At 42.5% G+C, this 25704-nt stretch overlaps 1 protein-coding gene across 1 annotated transcript; it reads left to right on the forward strand.

Annotated features, from left to right (window-relative positions):
• The first annotated feature begins 114 nt into the window (after positions 1-114).
• Positions 115-25318, forward strand: LOC141221774 (acidic mammalian chitinase-like). Its single transcript, XM_073666573.1, has 11 exons — positions 115-247; positions 341-370; positions 727-928; positions 11564-11620; positions 13976-14147; positions 19542-19666; positions 20321-20444; positions 20537-20722; positions 24125-24241; positions 24648-24789; positions 25002-25318. Exons 1-11 carry the CDS (start codon positions 223-225, stop codon positions 25247-25249), a joined length of 1428 nt encoding a protein of 475 aa, XP_073522674.1. The 5' UTR covers positions 115-222; the 3' UTR covers positions 25250-25318.
• The last annotated feature ends 386 nt before the right edge of the window (positions 25319-25704 follow it).

Below are 25704 nucleotides of genomic sequence, written 5' to 3' on the forward strand. Positions count from 1 at the left end.
AATGGAATGTTTGTTTTGAGTTGCATCCAATTTAAGTTCTGTGTGCTGCTGAAGTCACCTTATGGCCCGAAATACAAAAGAGTCAGTGTTAAACTGTAGGTAACTGTATCTTTTCTTTATCTTTGATATCAGTTGTAGAGCGCGTGCCTGGGACAAAGTGGAGGTGACAGATACCTATATAAGAGAGCTACACCTGTCAATGGATCTATTTCAGGAATCAAGATGAACAAATTCTTGCTTTTCACCTGTGAGTTTCTTTCAATTTTACTATAACTGTCATTGAGTATGGTAAAAGTGGCCTATGTTATTCACTTTATTATGCCCCATCTATATTCTACAGGTGTGACCTTCCTACTGCATGTGCAGTTAGGTAAGTCCATGTTATTCCACAAATTATCCCTCCCTATTATCAGATCACTCCGAGTTCTGGGCTTTTTATTGTGAAATCTACTACTTTTTCTGTATGGCTGAGTCCCATCAAAATGAACAAGATCTAGCAACTGATCCATCATACACTCCAGGCATGATAGAGTAAGGTACTCTCATACTCATACTAGGACCTCGGTACTAGTCTTCAGAGAGACTAGAAATTTGCAAATAGATTTGTGTCCTTTCATACAGATGCAGTTGTATATGTTTAGGTATTTATGTGGTTTTTCTATAGTATTTTATTGTTTTTGCTGTTCTAATTTATTTTATTGATTATTGTAATGTTTTCCTTGCCAGGCTCATCTGTCAAGTTGGTTTGTTACTTTACCAACTGGGCTCAGTACTACCCTAGTCCTGCCACATATATGCCTGACAATGTTGATCCTTGCATGTGTACTCATGTGATTTATGCTTTTGCCACAATGACCAACAACCAGATCCAGACATTTGAGTGGAATGATCCGCAACTCTATGCTTCCTTAAATTCCCTCAAGAATTAGTAAGTACCTTTATTCCGTAATTGCTTTCATTTCACGAGTCCCTTTTGCAGGGGTATTTATTTAGGAAACACTGATGATTACATTATTATGTGATCACTTAATTTAATCAATCAGCATATGGGGGGTTTACAATAAATTGGTCCCTATGAGTATATAAAGAGTTGATCAGTCCTAGGATTATCCATAGGTCATTAGCCATGTGTTTGTTATATTATACAATAAGAACCCAGGGCTCTTTTGTCATCTTACTGGTTTTATTTAGTTCTCCTGGCTACGAAAACAGGCCAGCACCAGAATAGACAACCTTTTATTACTCCAGACAGTGAAAAAAGAAAACAAAACGTATTGTGTTGAAAGAATGCAAAGCATGTCTGTGTATTTGCATATGTCCATCCAGGGCTGCAAATCTGAACCCCATACAATGTGTGTATATGGGGGGGGGGGGGGGGGAGGTACATAATGGCAATGGGAAGTGGTCTCAGAGGGGTATTGTGCAGAGACAGGTGGGAAACGGGAACTGTAGGGAGCCAAAAGGGATCATGTGAAGTGTAGGAGAATGTTTAAACAACATTGCACTAAGCTGCTGCAACTTCTTCCAGCCAGGACTCGGATGCAGAGATTACAACAAAGACACATATGACTTCTCACATTTTAGGCACCGTTATCCCCAATCTGCACAAATTCCTTATCCTGCTGATACCCCAATACTGAGCTGCTGCTGTCATATCTGTCCCTATTACTACACTTACTGTGTGACCTCTAATTTTCCTCCTACTGGAGCCCTAGATCCCCCTTTCATTGCATTCGTACAGTATATGGCCGTAATGTACCCCACCCCTTAACTGCCCCGGAAAAGTATAGTGACCCTAACACAGTATGATCCCCCAACTATGTCCCCCACACAGCCCTCACCTCTTCAAACTGTAAATGGCCCCCACATAGCATGATGGACCCCACACAAACCTTTACACTGTATAATTGCTTGCATGTAGTTTAAAGACCCTCTCATAGTCCTCCATACAGTATAATGTACCCCCATACCCCATACAGTTTAATGCACCTCCATATAGTATAATGCACCCCCCCATATCCAATACATTATAATGCACCCCATAGTCCATACAGTATAATGCACCCAATAGCTCATACAGTATAATGCACCCATATAGCTCATACAGTATAATGCACCCCCATAGCCCATACAGTTTAATGCACCCCCATATAGTATAATCCACCCCCATAGCTCATACATTATAATGCTCCCCCATAGTCCATACAGTATAATGCACCCCCATAGCCCATACAGTATAATGCACCCCATACCCCATACAGTTTAATGCACCACCATATAGTATAATGCACCCCATAGCGAATACATTATAATGCACCCCCATAGTCCATACAGTATAATGCACCCCCCATAGCCCATACAGTATAAGGCACCCCCATTGCCCATACAGTATAATGTACCCTCATAGCCTATACAGTTTAATGCACCCCCATATAGTATAATGCACTCCCATAGCCCATACTTTCTAATGCACCCCCATAGTCCATACAGTATAATGCACCCCCATAGCCCATGCAGTATAATGCACCCCATAGCCCATACAGTATAATGCACCCCAATAGTCCATACAGTATAATGCACCCCCATAGCCCATACAGCATAATGCACCCCCATAGCCCAAACATTATAATGACCCCCATAGCCCATACAGTATAATGCACCCCCATAGTCCGTACAGTATAATGCACCCCCATAGCCCAAACAGTATAATGCACCCCATAGCCCTTACTGTATAATGCACCCCATAGCCCATTCAGTATAATGCACACCCATATAGTATAATGCACCCCCATAGCCTATACAGTATAATGGACCCCCATTAAATATGATGCACCCCCATATAGTATAATGCACCCCCTTATAGTATAATGCACCCCATAGCCCATATAGTATAATGCACCCAATTCAGTATAATACACTCCATTCAGTATAATGCACCCCCATTCAGTATAATGCACCCCATATAGTTTATTGCACCTCAATTCAGTATACTACACCCCCATATAGTTTAATGCACCCCATAGAGTATAATGCACCCCCATTCAGTATAATGCATCCCATACAGTATAATGCACCCGCATTCAGTATAATACACCCGCATTCAGTATAATGCACCCCCATTCAGTATAATGCTTCCCATATAGTATAATGCACCCCCTTTCAGTATAGTGCACCTCATATAGTATAATGCACCCCTATTTAGTATAATGCACCCCCATAGTCCTCAATACAGTTTAATGGCCACCACAATGTTCTAAAAAAAACAATAAAATACAATACTCACCTCTCTTCCTCATTCCCAGATGATCCGGTTGCTGCAGCTTGTGTTCTAAGCGTCGCACATCTCAGCGTAGAGGATGCTACTTAGTGATGTCATCACACTGAGACGTCAGACTCCGAGGAACAATGATGGGGAAGGAAGCTTCAGCTGACGCTCCCTCCTCCATCGCTTTCAACTGTATCGGCAGGTGCTGATATAGTTGAACTTGCTGGGGGCCCCAGCTCACGGGCGCCATGGCAGTAGTGCAAGGAGATCGTGGCTCTGCCGCAGAGTTTAACTATATCGGCGCACGCTGATACAGTTAAACGTAGTGTAGCTCCGGGTGGGCCCCTCAGAGCGCGGGGCCTGAGGCGGCCACACTCTCTGCACCCCCTGTAGCTACGCTAATGAATTCCAGCCCCATTGCACTGAGTATTGCAATGCGTATATTTCTAGATACAGTAAATGCTTAGTTAAACATAAAAATAATAATAAATAAAATCTTTAAGTTGTCTTGGGCTAACCCATACCTGTCGGACTGCCTCTTTCTCTTGTGACTGCAAAGGGAGGGCAGATTATGTCAGATTCAATATGTTGGATGGACATTCTGTACTTTGAACACTCGTATTAGGAGATGTTTGTCGGATATTGGTAAAACTGATAAATATTTATCAGTTTTATCATTGTGGTTTGGTCCTGATGAAGAGGTTTGAAAACCTTGAAACGCATTGACATAATAAACCATATTCATGCTTCACCGTTGTGTGTGATTGTATCTTTGAACCTTGGGCAGCGCGGACTCTGAACCACCATATTCCTCATTTATTGCAATGTATCTCCTTGGAGGTCCTGCTGCAGCCTTTACATGCTTCTATAGGAGTTGTGACAGTCACAACCCCATCAGGCGAGCATACCTATATATTACTATATTTTATACCACTTGGTTATCAGATAAGATGCCATTTGTGCTTTTTGTTTCTCCAGTTTTACCATTTGATTTATATGAACCTTCGCATCTGTGGGAAAAATGTCATTTGTTTTAGACATGTTTCTTTGACTGCAGTCTGTAGGTTAACAAGTGCTACCAATTATTATTGTGCCTATAAAAAATCTGGCATTTATGGGAGTAATGCTATATGTCTTAAACATCTTTATTACACCACTCTCCAGGCTAACAAATATTATTAATTATTACCATGCCTACATATGGGATATTTATCGGACTCTTGCATGTATGAACCTGGGTATATATGATAGTAATGTAATTTGTTTTAGACATGTCGCTTTAATTCCAATGTGTATTCTAACTAGTGTTTTACTTATTATTATTATTATTATTATTATTATTATTATATTTCACTATATATAGCCTTCTGTACAGTTGGTTTACAGATGCTATAACCAAAGGCTGTAATGAACTGAAACGCGTAATTGTGTAGACCCCTTTTTTATGGTGCTTTTATAATTCATGTATTTTTGGTAATATCTTTAATAAAAATTGATGGATTTTACCACAGTTGTTGGAGGGAAGGGCAATGTGGCCAGGGTACATAAAGACAAATGGGCATAGTGGGAGAGGGAGCGTAAATGAGGTGTCACATAGTAGGTGATAGGGTGTAGTTGACGAAAATTGCAGGTGAGGACAAACATCTTAAGCTCTGTAGGGGGTTTGTAAAAGTGTTTGGGAGTCAGGATTAATAATTATTGTAGTGCAGCTTCTGCCTGCACAGAAAACATAGCAAAATGAAGCTTCAGGAGCTTGTCCCAACCTTCTTTTCAACACTGTCCCAAAGTGACTGCCTGTAAGAATATAATAGTCATCCACACAGTGTCCTCCATCATGCTTCTGCGCAGATGTACTTCTCTCTACCCTGCTAAGGGCAGAGCCAAGTCCTGTAATTCAAATACATGGGGAAAGGCCAAGGACGTGGATCATAAGAGAGAGGTGCCTGATCAAGACTGGACCGCCCTGTAGGTTAGTATATTAAAAGCTATTTTTTGTTTATGGAGAGCGCATTAGGGATATATAGACAACATCCTACATCATATGGAAAAACCTGGTGACAGATTCCCTTTAAGTAAAATAATGTTGGCTTCCCTTTTTCTACTAATTGTGAAGGGGTTATGATAGTGTTGATGTTAGACGGTTGCTGGACCTGAAATTGGGTCAGAGTCATCAGTGGATTCTGTGGTCTCCCATTTTAGTCCAGCCAGGGCAGAATCTGCTTAGCATCGCCATTGGTCCCAACACCTAGCCAGTGCATGAGATGTACAGGCTGTCTCTTGGGTCTTTGTTCCTAGTAGTGTTAAGCATAGGTTGTGGAGGGGAACAGGGCTGCCACAATTAAGTCCAGGATGCACTGCACTGAGCATGCCCGTGACATGGCGGACCGTGATTGGTGGTTTGGTATCAGCTGATCCGGTGACCTAGCACCATCTGATTGGTCGCGGGTGACGTCATCAGTAGTGCGACCAATAATGCGACGGTGGGCAGGTCTTAGTCTTTAAATAGGTCGCCCACAAGCATGGCAGTGCGCTCTGATCATTTGAGCTTAGGTTGTGTTCCTGTGTGGACGCTTAGCTGTTCTCTCCGTGACCTGCCGATGCCAGAGTTCGCTCGGCTGATTAGCACAGGTCGCTTTGGCAGGTTTAGTGGCCCTTAGGCAAGTTTAGCGGGGCTTAGGCAGACTTAGCTGGGGGAGGCAGGTAGTTCCCGTTTGGCAGTCTGGCTCCGGCAAGGAGGTTGCTATACACCTCGAGCAGACTACGGGCCCCGTATCCCTGGCACCTCCTGTTAGCCACGTGGAGAGTTACTCCACAGTCCGGTCCCACACCAGCTGGAGCACGTACATGCCGGCGTGAGTCACACACACTTCCTAGCGCCTGCTGCGCAGCCTCTGTGCAGTTAACAGAGCTATGACTATGATTAGTTGCGGCACATCTCTCGTGCTGTAAACGGAGATAGTGCGAATCCCTTTTCCCGTCCAGGTGTGTTGTAACACTGGAGGGATTTACACTTTAAGTTGGTTGTCTTACACTCTTACCAGGTGGGTGTTCGGCCGCAGTTTTCGTGGCTGCATCGCGGACCCCGGGGTTCTGTTGCATATCATTTTAATAAAGTTGTTGCAACCATCCTCCTAACAGTATCAGAGCACCAGAGTCTTGCCGAAGTTGGCTGACATCCAGCAACTGCAGCGCTATATACAGCAACTTGAGGCCAGACTTAGGACTCTGGAAGAAGCTGCCCAGGTGGCTGATATCACTGCAGTAGCTACCCAGGCAGCTTCTCAGGCGGCCAATCTGGTCAACACGGCTGCGGTGAATGCTGCGGCAGCTGCAATTGCCCCATTACCCTGTTTTGCTCTCCCGGAAAAATTTTCTGGCGACAGCAGATCCTGCAGAGGTTTTATTAATCTGTGCTCCATTTAGTTAGAGATGATGGAAGCATGGTTCCCCTCCGAAAGGGCCAAAGTGGGTTTTGTCATCTCGTTACTTTCTCACAGGGCCTTAGAGTGGGATACCCCTCTGTGGGAGCGGAGTGACCCAGTAGTGACTAATGCGGGTCTCTTTCTTAGAGCCCTAAAGACTGTTTTCCTAGGTCCTCAGGTCACGCATGATACGGCTCTTAAGCTTCTTGCTTTGCCACTATGCCATCCAGTTCAGAACCTTAGCGGCTGAATTGGATTGGTCTGAGCGGTCGTTAATCCCGGTGTTCTGGAAGGGTCTGGCTGGGCATATTAAAAATGCTCTATCTACCAGAGAAATTCCAACCTCCCTGGAGGAGTTAATCTCTCTCGCTAACCGAATAGATTTGCGTCATGCAGAACACAAGTTAGATCTGGAGGTCTCCAGACCTCAGTTTCGGTTGGCACCTTCATTCTCTAGACCCATTTCCAAATCCGTGACTCCCGACCCGGAGCCTGAGGCTATGGTTATATCCCGGACTGAGTCTAGCTCCTCTCGTTCTTGACCTGCACATCTCTTGGAGTACCCCATTAATAAGGGTTCCAAGCAGTCGGGAAAACGAGTGTGTCTAACCACTGCTGGAGGAGGTGTGTTAGATTCCAGGGCTTCTTCCTCCAAATTATTGTATAAGGTGACGTTGCTCTTCGGAACAACCACGGTTACTGCCAAGGCGTGGGTGGATTCTGGCGCCGATGGCAATTTTTTGGCATCTACAGTACGTTTGCCCAGAAGCACGCCATTCCTATGGAGTTACTGCCAAAACCAATAAACATTAGGGTAGTCAATGGTTCACTGCTGGACACGCAAATCACTCACCAGTCGATTCCCCTCACCATGTCGTTTCCTCAGGGTCACCCGGAGGTTATCTCCTTTCTTATTATTACCGGTGGATTAGATGAGGTGCTATTGGGTCTTCCATGGCTACGTTGTCACACTCCACACATTGACTGGGGTACGGGGAGAATTTCTTCCTGGCGTGAGAATTGTGTGTCTCAGTGTTTGGTTACAGCCGTCCGTAGGGTAGTCTCTGAGCCTTCTACCGACTTGGCCACTCTCCCTGTGCAATATCAGAGTTTTGCGGATGTCTTTTCCAAAAAGACTGCAGAGACTTTGCCTCGCCTCCGACCGTATGGCTGTCCTATTGATTTGGTCCCCGGCACGGAGTCTCCTCGCGGTAGGGTTTATCCTCTGTATGTCCCCGAGACCCAGGTCATGTCTGATTATATCAAAAAGAACCCTCGGGTAGACGCCTTGTCCCGGTCCATGGATAAGGTTGAAGACGATGACGATCCCAGACTTACCATTCCTTCGAGGAGTATGCGGACGGTGGCTCCAGTGTCCCTAAATGAGGTTCCTTCAGGGAGGACTCTCATTCCTCCTATCTTACAAAATGAGGTGCTCTCCTGGGCACAAGCCTCTAAGATTGGAGGTCATTTTGGGGTCAAACGTACCACGAAGTTTCTCCAACGGTCGCATTGGTGGCCCCGGTAGCGCCAGGACATTAAGGAATATTTTCTATCGTGTGTCTCCTGTGCGAGAGATAAATCATCCCGTCAAAGTCCGGCTGGGCTTCTTCATCCTTTACCCATGGCGGATTCCACAGGTCAGACCACCTTTCTTCTGAATAGTGGGCAACATCCGCACCTTCCGGTTTCTATGCCAGTTCCCTCTGTGGAACCTGGGGTCAGAGATTGGGCTCTGGAGGCGCGGGAGGTTTGGGACCATACCCAGGATGCTATATTGCCCTCCAAGAATCGGATGAGAGAGTCAGCTGACACTCATCACCGTCCAGCCCCCGTATTTTCTCCCGGCGACAGGGTTTGGCTCGTGGCTCGCAATATCAGAGTACGCCGGGAATCTGCTAAGTTTGCCCCCCGCTTTATTGGTCCTTTCAAAATTTTGGCCCAAGTAAACCCGTAGTGTACCGTTTATGGTTACATCGACACCTGAGGAGTCACGACACTTTTCATGTGTCGCTTCTTAAGCCCGTTTGCCTGACAAAATTCACTGAACCCCAACCTGCTACAGACACCAGGGATGATGATCTCGAGGTTCAGGCTATTGTGGGGTCTAAGATGGTTCGTGGGAAAAAATATTGCCTGGTACACTGGAGGGGTCATGGATCTAAGGATTGCTCCTGGGAACCGGTGGACCACATTCATGCTCCTCTGCTCATTGAGGAATATGAGCGTCAAGTGGAGGGTGATGTTAGAAGGGGGGATAATGTTATGCATCAGGCAGTTGCTGGACCTGAAATTGGGTCAGAGTCATCAGTGGATTCTGTGGTCTCCCATTCTGGTCCAGCCAGGGCTGCTTAGCATCGCTGTTAGTCCCAACGCCTAGCCAGTGCACAAGATGTACAGGCTGTCTCTCGGGTCTTTGTTCCTAGTAGTGTTAAGCATAGGTTGTGGAGGGGAACAGGGCTGCCACAGTCTAAGTCCAGGATGCACTGCACTGAGCATGCCTGTGACATGGCGGACCGTGATTGGTGGTTTGGTATCAGCTGATCCGGCGACCTGGCACCTCCTGATTGGTTGCGTGTGACGTCATCAGTAGTGCGACCAATAATGCGACGGTGGGCAGGTCTTAGTCTTTAAATAGGCCACCCACAAAATGGCGGTGCGCTCTGATCATTTGAGCTTAGGTTGTGTTCCTGTGTGGACGCTTAGCTGTTCTCTCCGTGACCTGCCGATGCCAGAGTTCGCTCGGCTGATTAGCACAGGTCGCTTTGGCAGGTTTAGCGGCCCTTAGGCAGGTTTAGCGGGGCTTAGGCAGACTTAGCTGGGGGAGGCAGGTAGTTCTCGTTTGGCAGTCTGGCTCCGGCAAGGAGGTTGCTATACACCTCGAGCAGACTACGGGCCCAGTATCCCTGGCACCGCCTGTTAGCCACGTGGAGAGTTACTCTGCAGTCCGGTCCCACACCGGCTGGAGCACGTACATGCTGGCGTGAGTCACACACACTTCCTAGCGCCTGCTGCGTAGCCTCTGTGCAGTTAACAGGGCTACGGCTACGATTATTTGTAGCACATCTCTCGTGCAGTTAACGGAGATAGTGAAAATCTATTTTCCCATCCAGGTGTGTTGTTAAGTTGGTTGTCTTACACGCTTACCCGGTGGGTGTTCGGCCTCAGTCTTCGTGGCTGCATCGCAGACCCCGGGGTTCGGCTGTATATCATTTTAATAAAGTTGTTGCAACCATCCCCCTAACAGTTTACAACATAGGGTCCAATTCATCAAAGTTTTTATTGCCTGAAAACTGTTGTAAAACACTTTGAAAAGTCGCTACATTCTTTGTGCAATGCATAGTTGCACCAAAATTTTGTGACTTTTGGTGTTTTCATGCCACTTTGAAGCAATTACATCAAAATGGACTGAACTGGAGAAGTGTCGGGGCGGGATGGGGAGTGGCTATGCTCGCTTGTCAAATTCAACAAAGGTGTTAGAGTTTCTTTTTCCAAAAATGCTTCTACAGTCATTCACCGAAGTAGCATTTTTAGCGAGGCGCAGTGAAGGCGACCACCACAGAGAAGATGCACCAAATTAATTTTGGCGTGGGCCTCTTAAAGGGGTTGTCCACTACTTTTTAACATCCCCCAAATGTATTTCCCCGGGGCCCATAAGGGTTTTTGTAAATACCTTGCGTTGCAGTTACTGCCCGTAAGCGGCGCTATCACTGGCTGCTCACAGGCATCACTAGACCCCCGGCTGCAGCTGACTCTGAAATCCACTGATGTCACGTCAAGTTCCGGCTGCAGCCGGGGGTGACTCGCTGCTGCGTTCCACCGGTGAGTGATGGGCTGTGGGCAGGGTTTCGCCGCGCATCACACCCGGCATCCACCGCATGCTTTCCCTCTCCTCATTCATTGGGAAAGCGCGCTGTGGATGCTGGGTGTGACACGAGGGGAAACCCCGCCTACAACCCAGCATCCACCGCGGGGACCGCGTCACTGATGTCACACCTCACTTGACGTGACATCAGTGGCGGGTCACATGATGGCTATGAGCGTCCAGCGATAGCTCCACTCACAGGCAGTAACTGAAATCAAGGTAATTACAAAAACCCTTTTGGGCCCCGGGGGAATACATTGGGGGATTATAAAAAGTAATCGACATCTTCTTTAATGAATTCGGCACATTATAACCCAGCAAGCCCTTTGAAGATTTGCAATGACAATGCCAGCCTTAATAAATCTGCTCCAAAGAGTTTATTATGGAGTTTAATGTATGCTCCTAATCTCTTCCATGTGCTGGCAGCGGAATTTGGAGCTCTGTATCAAACAAATGCAGTTGCAATAATTTATTTTAAATAAAAGAGAATTTTTCTAAACAGACCTTTTTATATTAGAAAATCAAAATAGTGTTTAAAGGGGTCTTCCAAAACTTTGATATTGATGACCTATCCTTAGGTCATGAGATTATTGGGTGTTCCACAAGACTTGGCATACCCACGGATCAGTTGTTACCAGGGACACCATGGTTTCATATGCTTCTGGGTACTGCAAATCAGCTGTTACTCAAATACATTTAGACACATTTCGTGTCATATACTATTGCAATTTAGTCAGTGATCTGACTTAATAGACTTAAATATTGTCTGATATCATATATAAAGCTCCATTAACAATTTTGGATAAATGCGCATGGTCTTCCAAAACCTCTCTACATTGGGCAAACTGTAGAGTACCAATATGTAGTCATCAAGGTTAAAGTCAGTACTTAGACTCCACTAATCTAACTATGGAATTTAGTATTTAGTATATTCAATACGCACAGACTTGTATAGTCCTATATTATTAATACCTTTATGTAACTTGCATTATTCATTGTTCTTGTTTATAGCAACAGTGAACTGAAAACTCTTCTCTCTGTTGGTGGCTGGAACTATGGAACTTCTGGGTAATAGCAAAACACAATTATTGTCTCATTGTCTATTCTATTGAATATTCAGTCCCTTCCCAAAGGTGCGTCATAGGAGCTTCATTCAGTCAGTCAGACTATGCTCTGCACTGACAAGGGCAAGCACCCCATAAGTGTCTGTTTATGAGTTTCATGGCAAGGTTTTCAACCCTGGCCATGGTCTTGTCTTGTTAAAGGTTCTTACATTGACTTATAGATACAGTCCTGCTCGTCGTTATTGGCACCCATGAAGCTTAAGTACATAATGTGGAATGTCTCCTGAAAAAAATGAATCAAGTGAAACTATTATTTTTATAGAGCACTCGTGTTAAATACAAAACAACAAATGAAAAGCAATAATTTAAAACAAATAACAATGGGAGGGAAAAATAGAAGAACCTAAAGCTTACTGTGTCACTGGTATTGGATCCCTTTACATTAATTTGGTACAGAAACACATTTTGATTCGCCTGTGGTAAATCACATAACAGATTAACCTGTGATTAATTGTCGATGCCTATATCACATGAATTATTAAATGAATGATGACTTCAATGTTTTAATAAGCCACATGGTAGGCCCTGTTCCTTTGTCATTATGATGAAGACAAGGGAGCTGTCTGAGGACATCATAACTGCTATTATTAGCAAACACAAGACTTCCAAAAGGTATAAAGCCATTTCCAAAGACTTTGGTATCTCAGTTTCAACAGTGCGCACTGTTATTAAGAGGTTTGTCAAACATTGAACCATCAAAAACCTCCCTGGACGTGGAAGATAAGGAAAATTGACAAGAGATGTTTATGAAGGCTGGTGCGAATGATGAAAAAAAAAACGCCAAACATCCAAAGACCTGAAGGCCAACCTGGAACCTGGGGTCATGATTTCAACAAGTAACATATACTGCACACTAAACCAAGCAGAGCTTTATGGGCAAAGGCCAAGGAAAAAAACATTGCTGAAGAAAATACATAAAAAGAAACTAATGATCTTTGAAAAAGAGTACCTTAACAAATCACATTCCTTCTGGGAAAATGTTCTGTGGGCAGATGGAACAAAAATAGAGCTTTTTGGCAATGCAAAGCAACAGTTTGTTTACAGACGGCGCAATGAAGCTTTTAAGGAAAATAACATCTTACCAACAGTTAGGCATCGTGGAGGATCCGCAATGCTGTGCGGTTGCTTTGCTGTGTCTGGTACTGGAGGCCTTGACCATATTACAGGAACCATGAAATCAGAGAATTATCAAGAGATTTTAGAGCAAAATGTCCTACCCAGTGTAAGAAAACTTGGTTTGAGTCGAAGATCATGGGTCCTCCAGCAAGACAATGACCCAAAGCACACATCCAAAAGTACACAGGAATGGTTAATAAAGAAAAAATGGACTGTTTTAAAATGGCCAGCAATGAATCCTGACCTCAATCCCATTGAAAATCTTTAGAGTGAGCTGAAATCTGCCATTGGGAAAAAGAACCCTGCACACATCCAAGAGCTTGAACAAAGGAATAGTGGGAGAAAATCCCAGCAGAGAAGTGCAAGAAGCTTATAGATGGCTCCAAGAATCGTTTGGAAGCTGTAATCAGTGCTAAAGGGTGTGCAACCAAGTATTAATTAGGGGTGCCTTTATTGCTGCACATGATGATTATTCTGTTTCTTCTTTGAAATAACAACATTGTTGTATTACTTTGGGCCACTAATTAAAAAATCCTGATGATATAACTTTGTTACATTTCCATTTCCTTACTGAAGATATTGTACCGTCTATTAAAAAATGAAGGGGTGCAAATAATAGTGAGCAGCACTGTAGCTAATTCAACTAATTGATAGTTTTCTTTCATTTGCCAGATTTTACTAAAATTTTGGTTTGTGGCAAATCGATTTGCTGCAATGCAGAAGTACTACAATGCCTACAATTACTCTCAAATATTTGTATGACATTATTCTCTTTTCCTCACACTCTAAAATTCAAACACTATCTGAAGAATTTGTCCAGTTTTATGACTTTCTCTCCATATGTCTATGGCTAAGCTGTGAGCACTAATGTACTCTCAGGATTCAGATTCACCACAAAATGGCTGCTGCATTTCAGCTTTTATACAGGCTATGACAGTCTTTCCTGATTGGCTGTGTTACACCATGTGTTGTGACAGTTGTAAGTCATTATGGGGAAGTTTTATGTGATCCTTTTGAAGTAGAAAACCTTTTTGAAATATAAATGAGCTTTTTAGATTGATGCAAACTGCTGCATTGTGCGAAATGGTAGAGAAGCGAGATGGAAATTGAAACACAAACAAATTTGAAATGGATCAAATCGATTCGCTCATCTCTAATTTTAGTTATTGCTTTCTTCCTACAGGTTTAATACCATGGTATCCAGTTCAGCGAACCGTCAGACATTCATCACCTCTGTCATTAAATTTCTAAGACAGTATGGGTTTGATGGATTGGACATTGACTGGGAGTATCCTGGTGACTCAGACAGAGGCAGCCCACCACAAACTCAGCAACAGTTTTCTGTTTTACTACAGGTGAAATTATTTGTTGTCTACATCTATGGGATTTACACGTGTATTACACTTGTATTAAGTATTTTGACAAGGCAGGCAAAAATTATTGTAATGGATCACATTAACCCCTTAATAACATCTGACATACTAATACGCGTCTGTGCCCTGGGACTTAAGAGCCAGACCCGTATTAGTACGTCATCGCGATCGCGCGCGCACACAGGCTGTGCGGGCGCGATCGCCGCCGGGTGTCAGCTGATTGTCACAGCTGACACCCGGTACTATGTGCAGGGAGTGGTCCTGCACCGCTCCCAGCACATTAACCCCCGCGATGCTGCGATCGAAGTCGATCGCGGCATTGCGGGGGCAAGGGGAGGTGATCGGCGATACTCACCTCCTCTTCCGGCTTCCAGCGCAGTCTGCAAAGGCTTCCCGGGTGTTGCCATGACGACCCGATGTCGTCATGACAACATCCGGGTCACCAGAGAGCAGGAAGATTGCTTGGACATGCGCAGTGCATCTCCAAGCAATCTTCACACTGTGCACTTCTGACAGCCTTCATGGCATAGGGATGGTGCTCCATTCCTGTGCCATGCAGGCGATCAGAAAAAAAAAAGTGAAAGTCTCATAGTGGGACAAAGTAATAAAGTGTATAAACTGTGTGAAAGTGGGAAAAAAAAATAAAAAATGTGCAAAAATATTATAAAAAAATAAAAAAAATAATACACCAAAAATAAAAATATAATGTACCCATCAATAAATATTATTATAAAAAAAATAGAAAAAAAAACAATAAAAGTACACATATTTGGTATCGCCGCGTCCGGAAAAACCTGACCTATAAAACTGTCCCACTAGTTAACCCCTTCAGTGAACACGGTAAAAAAAAAAAAAAAAAAACGAAGCAAAAAACAATGCTTTATCACCATACCGCCAAATAAAAAGTGGAATAACACGCGATCAAAAAGACGCATATAAATAAAAATGATACCACTGAAAATGTCATCTCGTCCCGCAAAAAACAAGCTGCCACACAGCTCCATCAGCCGAAAAGTAAAAAAGTTATAGCTCTCAGAATAAAGCGATACTAAAAAATATTTTTTTCTATAAAATAGCTTTTATTGTGTATAAGCGCCAAAACATAGAAAAATGATACAAATGTGGTACCGCTGTAAACGTACTGACCCGAAGAATAAAGCTACCTCATCAATTTTACCACACACGGAACAGAATAAAAAAAAAAAAAAAAAAACAATTCCTGAATTGTTGGTTTTTGTTTATTCTGCCTCCCAAAAATCGGAATAGAAAGCGATCAAAAAATGTCACGTGCCTGAAAATGGCACCAATAACAACGTCAAGTCATCCTGCAAAAAACGAGCCATCACATGACTGTCTGCCAAAATCTGGAAAAATTATAGCTCTCAAAATATGGCGATGCAAAAACTAGATTTTACAAAAAATGCGTCTTTTAGTGTGTGACAGCTGTCAGTCATAAAAACCCCATATGATTCTGGCATTGCTGTAATCACACCGACCCGAAGAATAAAGTCGTCTAATCACTTATACCGCACAAGGAACGGCGTCAAAAATAAACTCTTGGGTTAGGATTGGGCTAGGGTTAGGGCTGGGTTTGGGGCTAGGGTTGTGCTGGGGCTAGGGTTGTGCTGGGGCTAGGGTTGTGCTGGGGCTAGGGTTGTGCTAGGGTTAGGGCTGGGGTTGGGATTTTTTTCAAAAGTAAGAAAAAAAGATGACGATATGGCGACTAGTGTTGAGAGCAAGTGCTCGCTACTTGAGTTTGCATCGGGTGCTCTGGTATGCATTGAGTATCGTGGGTATTTGAGTGACATGCTCGAGTCTCTGCCCCATATGCTTCGCGGCCAAAAAACTTTACGGGGATTGCCTGCCATGCACGAGCGATCCCCGCATGGTTTTTTTTGGGTGTCTAATAACCGTGAAACATGCGGAGCAGGGACTCGAGCATGTCACTCGAGCACACGCTGTACATGGTGCATACCTGAGTACCCGATGCAAACTCAAGTAGCGAGCAATTGCGCTCAAGAATAATGACAACTTATTCAATATGATGACCTAATGTAAACAAATTCTGTGCCGTACCTCTGGGTTCAAAATGTTCACTATACACCTTAATAAAATCCTTGAGGGGTATAGTTTCCAAAATGGGGACACTTGTGGGGGAGCTCCACTGTTTAGGCACATCACGGGCTCTCCAAACGCGACATGGTGTCCGCTAACAAATTGAATGGAAAATCGGCTCAAATTGTTAGCGGACGCCATGTTGCGTTTGGAGAGCCCCTGTGTGCCCAAACATTGGAGCTCCCCCACAAGTGACCCCATTTTGGAAACTAGACCCCCCAAGGCACCTATCTAGATGCATAGTGAGCACTTGGAATCCCCAGGTGCTTCACAAATTGATTCGTAAAAATGAAAAAGTGAAAAAAAGAACACTTTTTCATTTTTATGAATCAATTTGTGAAGCACCTGGGGTTCCAAGTGCTCACTATGAATCTAGATAGGTGCCTTGGGGGGTCTAGTTTCCAAAATGGGGTCACTTGTGGGGGAGCTCCAATGTTTGGGCACGCAGGGACTCTCTAAATGCAACATGATATCCGCTAACAAATTGAATGGAAAATCGGCTCAAATTGTTAGCGGACACCACATTGCGTTTGGAGAGCCCCTCTGTGCCCAAACTTTGGAGCTCCCCCAAAATTGACCCCATTTTGGAAACTAGACCCCCCAAGGCACCTTTCTAGATGCATAGTGAGCACTTGGAACCCCCAGGTGCTTCACAAATTGATTCGTAATAATGAAAAAGTGAAAAAAAAACACTTTTTCATTTTTATGAATCAATTTGTGAAGCACCTGGGGTTCCAAGTGCTCACTATGAATCTAGATAGGTGCCTTGGGGGGTCTAGTTTCCAAAATGGGGTCACTTGTGGGGGAGCTCCAATGTTTGGGCACACAGGGACTCTCCAAATGCAACATGATATCCGCTAACAAATTGTCGGCTCAAATTGTTAGCGGATATCATGTTGCATTTGGAGAGTCCCTGTGTGCCCAAACATTGGAGCTCCCCCACAAGTGACCCCATTTTGGAAACTAGACCCCCCAAGGCACCTATCTAGATGCATAGTGAGCACTTGGAACCCCAGGTGCTTCACAAATTGATTCATAAAAATGAAAAAGTGTTTTTTTTTTCACTTTTTCATTATTACGAATCAATTTATGAAGCACCTGGGGGTTCCAAGTGCTCACTATGCATCTAGAAAGGTGCCTTGGGGGGTCTAGTTTCCAAAATGGGGTCACTTGTGGGGGAGCTCCAAAGTTTGGGCACAGAGGGGCTCTCCAAACGCAATGTGGTGTCCGCTAACAATTTGAGCCAATTTTCCATTCAATTTGTTAGCGGATACCATGTTGCATTTAGAGAGTCCCTGTGTGCCCAAACATTGGAGCTCCCCCACAAGTGACCCCATTTTGGAAACTAGACCCCCCAAGGCACCTATCTAGATGCATAGTGAGCACTTGGAACCCCTAGGTGCTTCACAAATTGATTCGTAAAAATGAAAAAGTGTTTTTTTTTTCACTTTTTTATTATTACGAATCAATTTGTGAAGCACCTGGGGGTTCCAAGTGCTCACTATGCATCTAGAAAGGTGCCTTGGGGGGTCTAGTTTCCAAAATGGGGTCACTTTTGTGGAGCTCCAAAGTTTGGGCACAGAGGGGCTCTCCAAACGCAATGTGGTGTCCGCTAACAATTTGAGCCGATTTTCCATTCAATTTGTTAGCGGATACCATGTTGCATTTAGAGAGTCCATGTGTGCCCAAACATTGGAGCTCCCCCACAAGTGACCCCATTTTGGAAACTAGACCCCCCAAGGCACCTATCTAGATGCATAGTGAGCAGTTGGAACCCCTAGGTGCTTCACAAATTGATTCGTAAAAATGAAAAAGTGTTTTTTTTTCACTTTTTCATTATTACGAATCAATTTGTGAAGCACCTGGGGGTTCCAAGTGCTCACTATGCATCTAGAAAGGTGCCTTGGGGGGTCTAGTTTCCAAAATGGGGTCACTTGTGGGGGAGCTCCAAAGTTTGGGCACAGAGGGGCTCTCCAAACGCAATGTGGTGTCCGCTAACAATTTGAGCCGATTTTCCATTCAATTTGTTAGCGGATACCATGTTGCATTTAGAGAGTCCCTGTGTGCCCAAACATTGGAGCTCCCCCACAAGTGACCCCATTTTGGAAACTAGACCCCCCAAGGCACCTATCTAGATGCATAGTGAGCAGTTGGAACCCCCAGGTGCTTCACAAATTGATTCGTAAAAATGAAAAAGTGTTTTTTTTTCACTTTTTCATTTTTACGAATCAATTTGTGAAGCACCTGGGGGTTGCAACTGCTCACTATGCATCTAGATAGGTGCCTTGTGGGGTCTAGTTTCCAAAATGGGGTCACTTGTGGGGGAGCTCTAATGTTTGGGCACACAGGGGCTCTCTAAACGCAACATGGTGTCCGCTAATTATTCAAGCAAATTTTACAATCAAAAAGTCAAATGGCGCTCCTTCCCTTCCGAGCCCTACAGTGCGCCCAAACAGTGTTTTTCCCCAAATATTGGGTATCTGCGTGCCCAGGGGAAATTGCACAACAAATTTTGCGGTCCATTTTTTCTTGTTACCCCTGTGAAAATAAAAAAAATTGGGTCTAAAGTAACATTTTTGTGAAAAAAGTTAAATGTTCATTTTTTTCTTCCACATTCAAAAAATTCCTATGAAGCACCTGAAGGGTTAATAAAGTTCTTGAATGTGGTTTTGAGCACCTTGAGGGGTGCAGTTTTTAGAATGGTGTCACTTTTGGGTATTTTCTGTCATAAAGACCTCTCAAAGTGACTTCAAATGTGATGTGGTCCCTAAAAAAATGGTTTTGTAAATTTTGTTGGAAAAATGAGAAATCGCTGGTCAACTTTTAACCCTTATAGCTCCCTAACAAAAAAAAAATTTGGTTCCAAAATTGTGCTGATGTAAAGTAGACATGTGGGAAATGTTATTTATTAACTCTTTTGTGTGACATATCGCTCTGATTTCAGGGCTTAAAAATTCAAATTTTGAAAATTGCAAAATTTTCAAAATTTTCGCCAAATTTCCGTTTTTTTCACAAATAAACGCAAGTAATATCGAAGAAATTTTTCCACAATCATGAAGTACAATATGTCACGAAAAAACAGTCTCAGAATCAGGGGGATCCGTTGAAGCGTTCCAGAGTAATTACCTCATAAAGTGACAGTGGTCAGAATTGTAAAAATTGGCCCGGTCATTAACGTGCAAACCACCCGCGGGGCTTAAGGGGTTAAACAGCAAAACTATAATGTAATATGTTAATGATATTTATATTTCTGCATTTTAGGAAATGAATGCGGCATTTGTGCAGGAAGGTAGTCAAACCAATAGACCTCGTCTGCTCATGTCTGCCGCTGTGTCTGCTGGCAAGTCCACCATTGAAAATGGATATCAAATTCCACAGCTATCTGAGTATGTTTTTTTTTCCAAAAATAAGTCGCTTATCAGGTTCTGTGCAAATGTGGTCAAAGTATATTCATACAAAAGCTCCACCACACTTGTTCATTGTCTGCTATTCCATCTCAGCCCTATGTTGTGAACCAGCCAATACTTAGCACAATCATCTATTTTGCAATATGCATTTCAATTCCGTAGTCTGATAACTAATTCAATGTTAAAGAATATCTGCTGTTAAAGTGGCCAGTTTTTGTTCTTATTTTATCCCCACTGCTCCCCTGAATATTTACTGTAGTTATTTTTTTATCTGCCATTTGGTCATAGTGATGGTCTTTACCGAAGTGTTATTGTTATAATAATGCAGATTAGCCTAAAGTCACGCTTCAGAAATTCTTGTGAGCCGCTCCCCCTTTCAAGCTTCTCTGGGGGCATGTCTTTAGGATACCAAAAGAACAACTCAAACACATACATTAGGATGTGCCTTCTCATTTCTTTCTTTTTATTTAATCCTACATTTTTTAATAGCCTAGCAGTTGCACTATTCTGAATAACAAAAACACATGGCAGTGTGTTTGAGTTGAATTGCAATGTATTTAATCAGAGAACCTTGATTACCTTTGTTGTAGGTAGTCGTGTGCAGTTTATTTCATTGTTCCAGTTTATCTCCAGGTACTTGGATCTTATTAATGTAATGACATATGATTTGCGTGGATCATGGGAAGGATTTACAGGAGAGAATAGCCCTCTTTACCAGGGTCCAGCTGATCAGGGTGGTTATATCTATTTCAATGTGGTATGTTATCTTCATGTTTCTCTTTATCTTTATTTATTCAGTAAGAACCTATAAACTGAATGGTCACATTTTCATCTGTTCTGATATTTTAGGATTATGCTCTAAATTATTGGAAAAATAATGGAGCTGCACCTGAAAAGCTCATGGTTGGATTTCCAGCCTATGGACGAACCTTTACACTCTCTAACCCCTCTAACAATGGATTGGGTGCTCCAACATCTGGTGGAGCTCCCGCTGCACCATATACACAGCAGGCTGGATTTATGGCTTATTTTGAGGTAACCCCTTTTATTACTATATTTGGTATACTGATTTTCCTTTTAGGTTAAATTTAATAAGATGTCTAAATGGGGGTGACTAATTTCACAGAATTTTTTGATCTGCATAATTTGCCTATACAAACACTAATACATCTGAATAAACTATGAATGACTCTTCATCTTGAATTTGAAGTGTTTCATTTATCAATTCAAGTGATGAAAACAAAACTAAACAAGTTTTTTCTACACCAATAAAACCACTAATAGGTGAAGTGAAGAACATTAAAGTGGTTGTCCAATAAAAAAAGTGGGCCATAGGTAGTTAATGCATGAAAATATATTGCATATTACTTACCCATTAAAGCCCCTGCCACTTTAAGAGGTAAGTTCTTTGGTGACAGGGCTGCAGTGGTGATGCAACACACACTTGCTATAGCCACTCATTGGCCTCTGTGGTCATGCGAACGGGGACCACTGGAGAGCTGCAGAGAAGCACCACTAGAGCGGCAGGGGCTTCTTTGGGTAAGTAATACTTTATAATTTGTTATTTTCAAGCATGAATTTGTTGAATGGACAACCCCTTTATTTAATTTGTGGTGCTGGCAAATGTGAACAAGTAGGCTGTGTTAGAAAGAAGTCAGTTCTCAAGGTCCCCATACATATTAGATTACTAAAGTTGGCTAAACCAGCTGATATCAACAGGTTCTGGTAATGGTCTAATGTTTACAGGGGTGTCGACCGACTGATGGTTGGGACAAATGTCAATTGCTCTTGTCTGATTTTTGGGCTGCCAATAGCCTTGTTCTCCCTGAGATATGCCGCTGGCCAATATGTCAGTTTGTGGCTTTGTCATTGAGAACACAGGAGTAGTCAGTTGAAAAAGTGCTTCAGTGTATGGGAGAGTTGGCTGAAATGGCTATCGGCCGAACAAATGACCAAAACATTGTTTGGCTGACAGCTATCTAACGTGTATGGCCAACTTTAAACTTGATATATTGGAAATAGAAAAGATTGACAAGCATAAATATTATGTTATGATAACTAATTGTGATGGTTGTATCACTGCGTTAGAGGATCTCCCAAGCGGCAGACCTTCTAAAGTGTTCCCAATATGCTGTGGTTAGTAGCTACCAAATGTGGTCCAAGGAAGGACAATAAGCTATCAGCTTATTAAATTGAGGCACATGAGAATCGAAGTCAAGCTTGTCTGGTCCAATCCCACAGAACTTAAATCTTGAAGCATAAATTGACAAAAAATGTTATGCTGGCTATGATAAATCAGTATGTAATCATTAGAATATACTATAAAATAACAGAAGAGGGTAGTCTGGTGTGATGAAACAGTATCTTTTGTATCATGTAAATAGTCAGGTGCTTGTACATCATTTAACAGGAGAAAATATGGAACCAAGATGCACTATGGAAGGTGCAGAGGCAGTGTGATGCTCTGGACAATGCTTAGCTAGGAAGCCTTGGGTTCTGAAATTCATGAAGATGTTAATTTGAAATGCACCTCCTTTCAAAATATTGTTGCAGACCTACTGCATCTCACCAGTCATTGGTCCCTTTTAGCTGGATAGGGTGCACTGAAACAATTAACCTTTAATTAGATATATTAAAATAACATAAAAATCACAATCTCACCCAGAATTGATGACTCAGGTGGGTCCTATGTACGGAGACAGGCAAGCCGAAATGCAGGGGTACCAATAAATGTTCCCTATGTACCCTGTCGTGCCCTGTTTGTCTCCCGCTCTCACAAGAGCAGTACCTAAGTGTAACCTATATACAGATATAACCACAAAAGAAAAAAGCCCTCCCAACGCGTTTGTGCCTCAATGGCGAGGCCATATCAGGGGAGTGTACTTGAAATAGTTTGGCATATAGGGAATAAAGGTTCACTTATTTAAGTAAAAAAAACATAAAAGGTCTGAGCAACACGCAAAGAGTTACATTGCCAGGTACTGCAGTGACAGTCACACAATGAAAAGACCGTTCAGAGTGCTGCCTGGTCAAAAAAAGCCCTTTCGGCTGGCCTGTCTCCGTACATAGGACCCACCCTAGTCATCAATTCTGGGTGAGATCATGATTTTTAATGAGCCCTGGGACTATGAGCACTTTATTATGTGGTTTATGTTATTTTAATATATCTAATTAAAGGTTACGTTTTAGTGATACTCTTACTGAATACAACATAATTGTTAAGGAGTATACTATTATTATTCCGCAGGATAAATATTAGGCTGCTTAAAATGCACTGAAACAATGTAAAATTTGTTTTCAGTAGTTTGAGAAATGAGACAAAAATGTTATCGTGTTGATTTGGGCATCTTTTGGGATATGCTGGAAAACAGGTGCAATCTGTAGAGATCTCAGATGGCAAATTACAAGATTTGAAAGATCTGCTGCTAACATGTTGGAACCAGATATCACAGAACACTTAGGTTTCAGGATTCCTCTTTGCTAGAAAAATTAGGACACAGGGAAATACTTGCCCTCCTGCTTTGCAATTGCAGTGTGCAGATTAAAAAAATGCTGTTATTATGGTGCTGTTACTGCAGTATATCACAGGTCAGTGCATGATTCAGTCACATAACTATGCAGGTACACCAGCTCCCAGTATCACTTGCATCTTTTAATTAGTATTCACAGACTACCACTTTGACTTTCAATGTGCTCCAGTACAATACAATTTTGATCTTTTTCTGTCTGTATGTGAAATGAGCTGTGCGCTCTGACCTCCTTTCCCTACACTGTGAAAGTATAAAATGGTGCTATTTAGCTGGCCCTCCTCTTTTATACAGGCTGTGATAGTTTCCCCTGAATGGCTGCTCTAGACCATGTGATATGATAGCTGCATGCCATTATGGGGAAGCCCACCTGACTGCCTGACATCATTAGCCCACTCTGTGACTATTCAGCTGTTATCAGATGACACCAGGAATTTTTTTGTTGGCCAATCTGCACAAATTAAATCGTAAAATTGTTTGAATTCGTAGGGACTTGCCATTTTCATAAAATTTGACTCAAAGTCGGTTCTCTGCGGATCGCTTCTACCATCTCTATTTGCCTGTCATATAGTAATGAATGAGGTGGTCATGTATCCTGGCATAGCTAAGAAGATTCAAGAACATGGATAATTTATATGGCAACCTCTGCTGAAACTGAAATGGTGGCTATTTGCTGTTAAACATTCAGGGATTATCTAATAATGCTAAGAAATCGCTAAGTCAATTTTAATTAATTTGTTAGGTTGATTATTCAGTTTTAAATGTTTACTTTTAGTTGGAAATTCTCAGTTGTTTTTTTTATTATTTTTGCTCATGCAGAATGTTAGCATCTTTATACACAAGAAATTTACAAGCTAAAATGAGCCAAGTTAATAAAAGGCGGTCTTATTTTTTTTCCATTCATTTACAGATCTGTAGTTTCCTGGAAGGTGCTACAGAGGTTTGGAATAGCCCACAATCTGTCCCCTATGCTTACAAAGGAAGTGAATGGATTGGGTATGACAACCAAAAGAGTTTCCAGATCAAGGTATGAAAACGTACTGCAGAAGAACGAAGGTGACATCTAAACTAATGTAAAATGACTAGTGTTGAGCGAGTATGTTCTGTCCGAGTATGCTCGGGCCGAGCTCCGAGTATTTATAGCTGCTCGGTGATATGGTTGAATCGCTCCCATGTGCATGATTTGCAACTGTTTGACAGCTTTATTACATGTGAGGAATGTGTAAGAAATAGACATTCCTTACATGTACTAAAACTGTCAAACAGTCGCAAATCATGCACATGGGAGCGATTCAACCATATCACCGAACAGCTGTAAATACTCGGAGCTCGGCCCGAGCATACTCGGCGAAAGGGTTAATAGAACATACTCGCTCAACACTAAAAATGACCAGAAATCCTGATTCACGTGGTTCACTTTTTTTTGTTCATAGGCTGAGTGGCTGCTGCAGAATAATTTTGGAGGTGCTATGGTGTGGGCCCTTCCTTTGGATGACTTTAGCGGACATTTCTGTGGTCAAGGCAAATATCCCCTAATGAATGCACTGAAATCTGCTCTGGGTATCTCTTTTCCAAGTAAGTGTTTAAGTCTACCCTGAGTGCAGACTTACCAAAACTATAGAAAAAAATCACTAATCTGGCCTAGGACATTTTATACAAATCCTGGAAAATCTAGTAAGTTTTTCCCATATGGACCACATTATATGTAATTCATGAAGAGCAAGTCTCGCTAGTAAACAAGCACGTCATATTATATCTTCGTAATATTACATTTATTTATTATCCAGATTGTAAAACGTCAACAGTACCAGAAGCACCAAACACCGCAGCACCAAACACGGCAGCCGCGCCAACCACAGCTGCAAAAGCTCAACCAGGTAGCAGCAGTTTCTGTGTTGGAAAATCAAATGGTCTGTATCCCAGCCCAACAAGTAAAAGTCAGTTCTATAATTGCCTAAATGGAAACACCTACCAGCAGTCCTGCCAATCCAGCTTAGTGTTTGACACCAGCTGCTCTTGCTGTAACTGGCCATAAAGCAAGGAATGGGTTTGTCAATAAGAAAATTACTAATTGAGGGCAAATAAACATATCATACATATTAAACATATTGTGTCTGTTGTGTTCATTTTTGTTTTTAGAATAATATGTGATTTGTTTGAGCAAAGTATCATTAGATTCTTTATAAAAAGATCCTGTAAGCTGCTATTCTTGGTTCTTGTCATTTTTCTAGAACTAATTGCAGAATTTATGCTAAAAAAGGTAGCAAAGTGGTCATGGTATCCTGGTAAACAATTAGAAGGCTTATACAGAATGAAAACAAAAATAGTCTTATTTGTGTCATGTTCCTTGAGATGCTGTATAATAGAGATACGAAGAATAACTTTATCAGATGGAATGATGCAGTGCCACCATACAGGGCATGCTTACCATTGTAAGGTGGAACAATTGGGTTCCATAGGGTGTGCCTACCATTGTAGTGTGGAACTATA

Source organism: Phyllobates terribilis, unplaced genomic scaffold (assembly GCF_046119375.1).
Source record: "Phyllobates terribilis strain yellow unplaced genomic scaffold, ASM4611937v1 Scaffold_2__4_contigs__length_985480577, whole genome shotgun sequence".
Lineage (NCBI taxonomy): Eukaryota > Metazoa > Chordata > Amphibia > Anura > Dendrobatidae > Phyllobates > Phyllobates terribilis.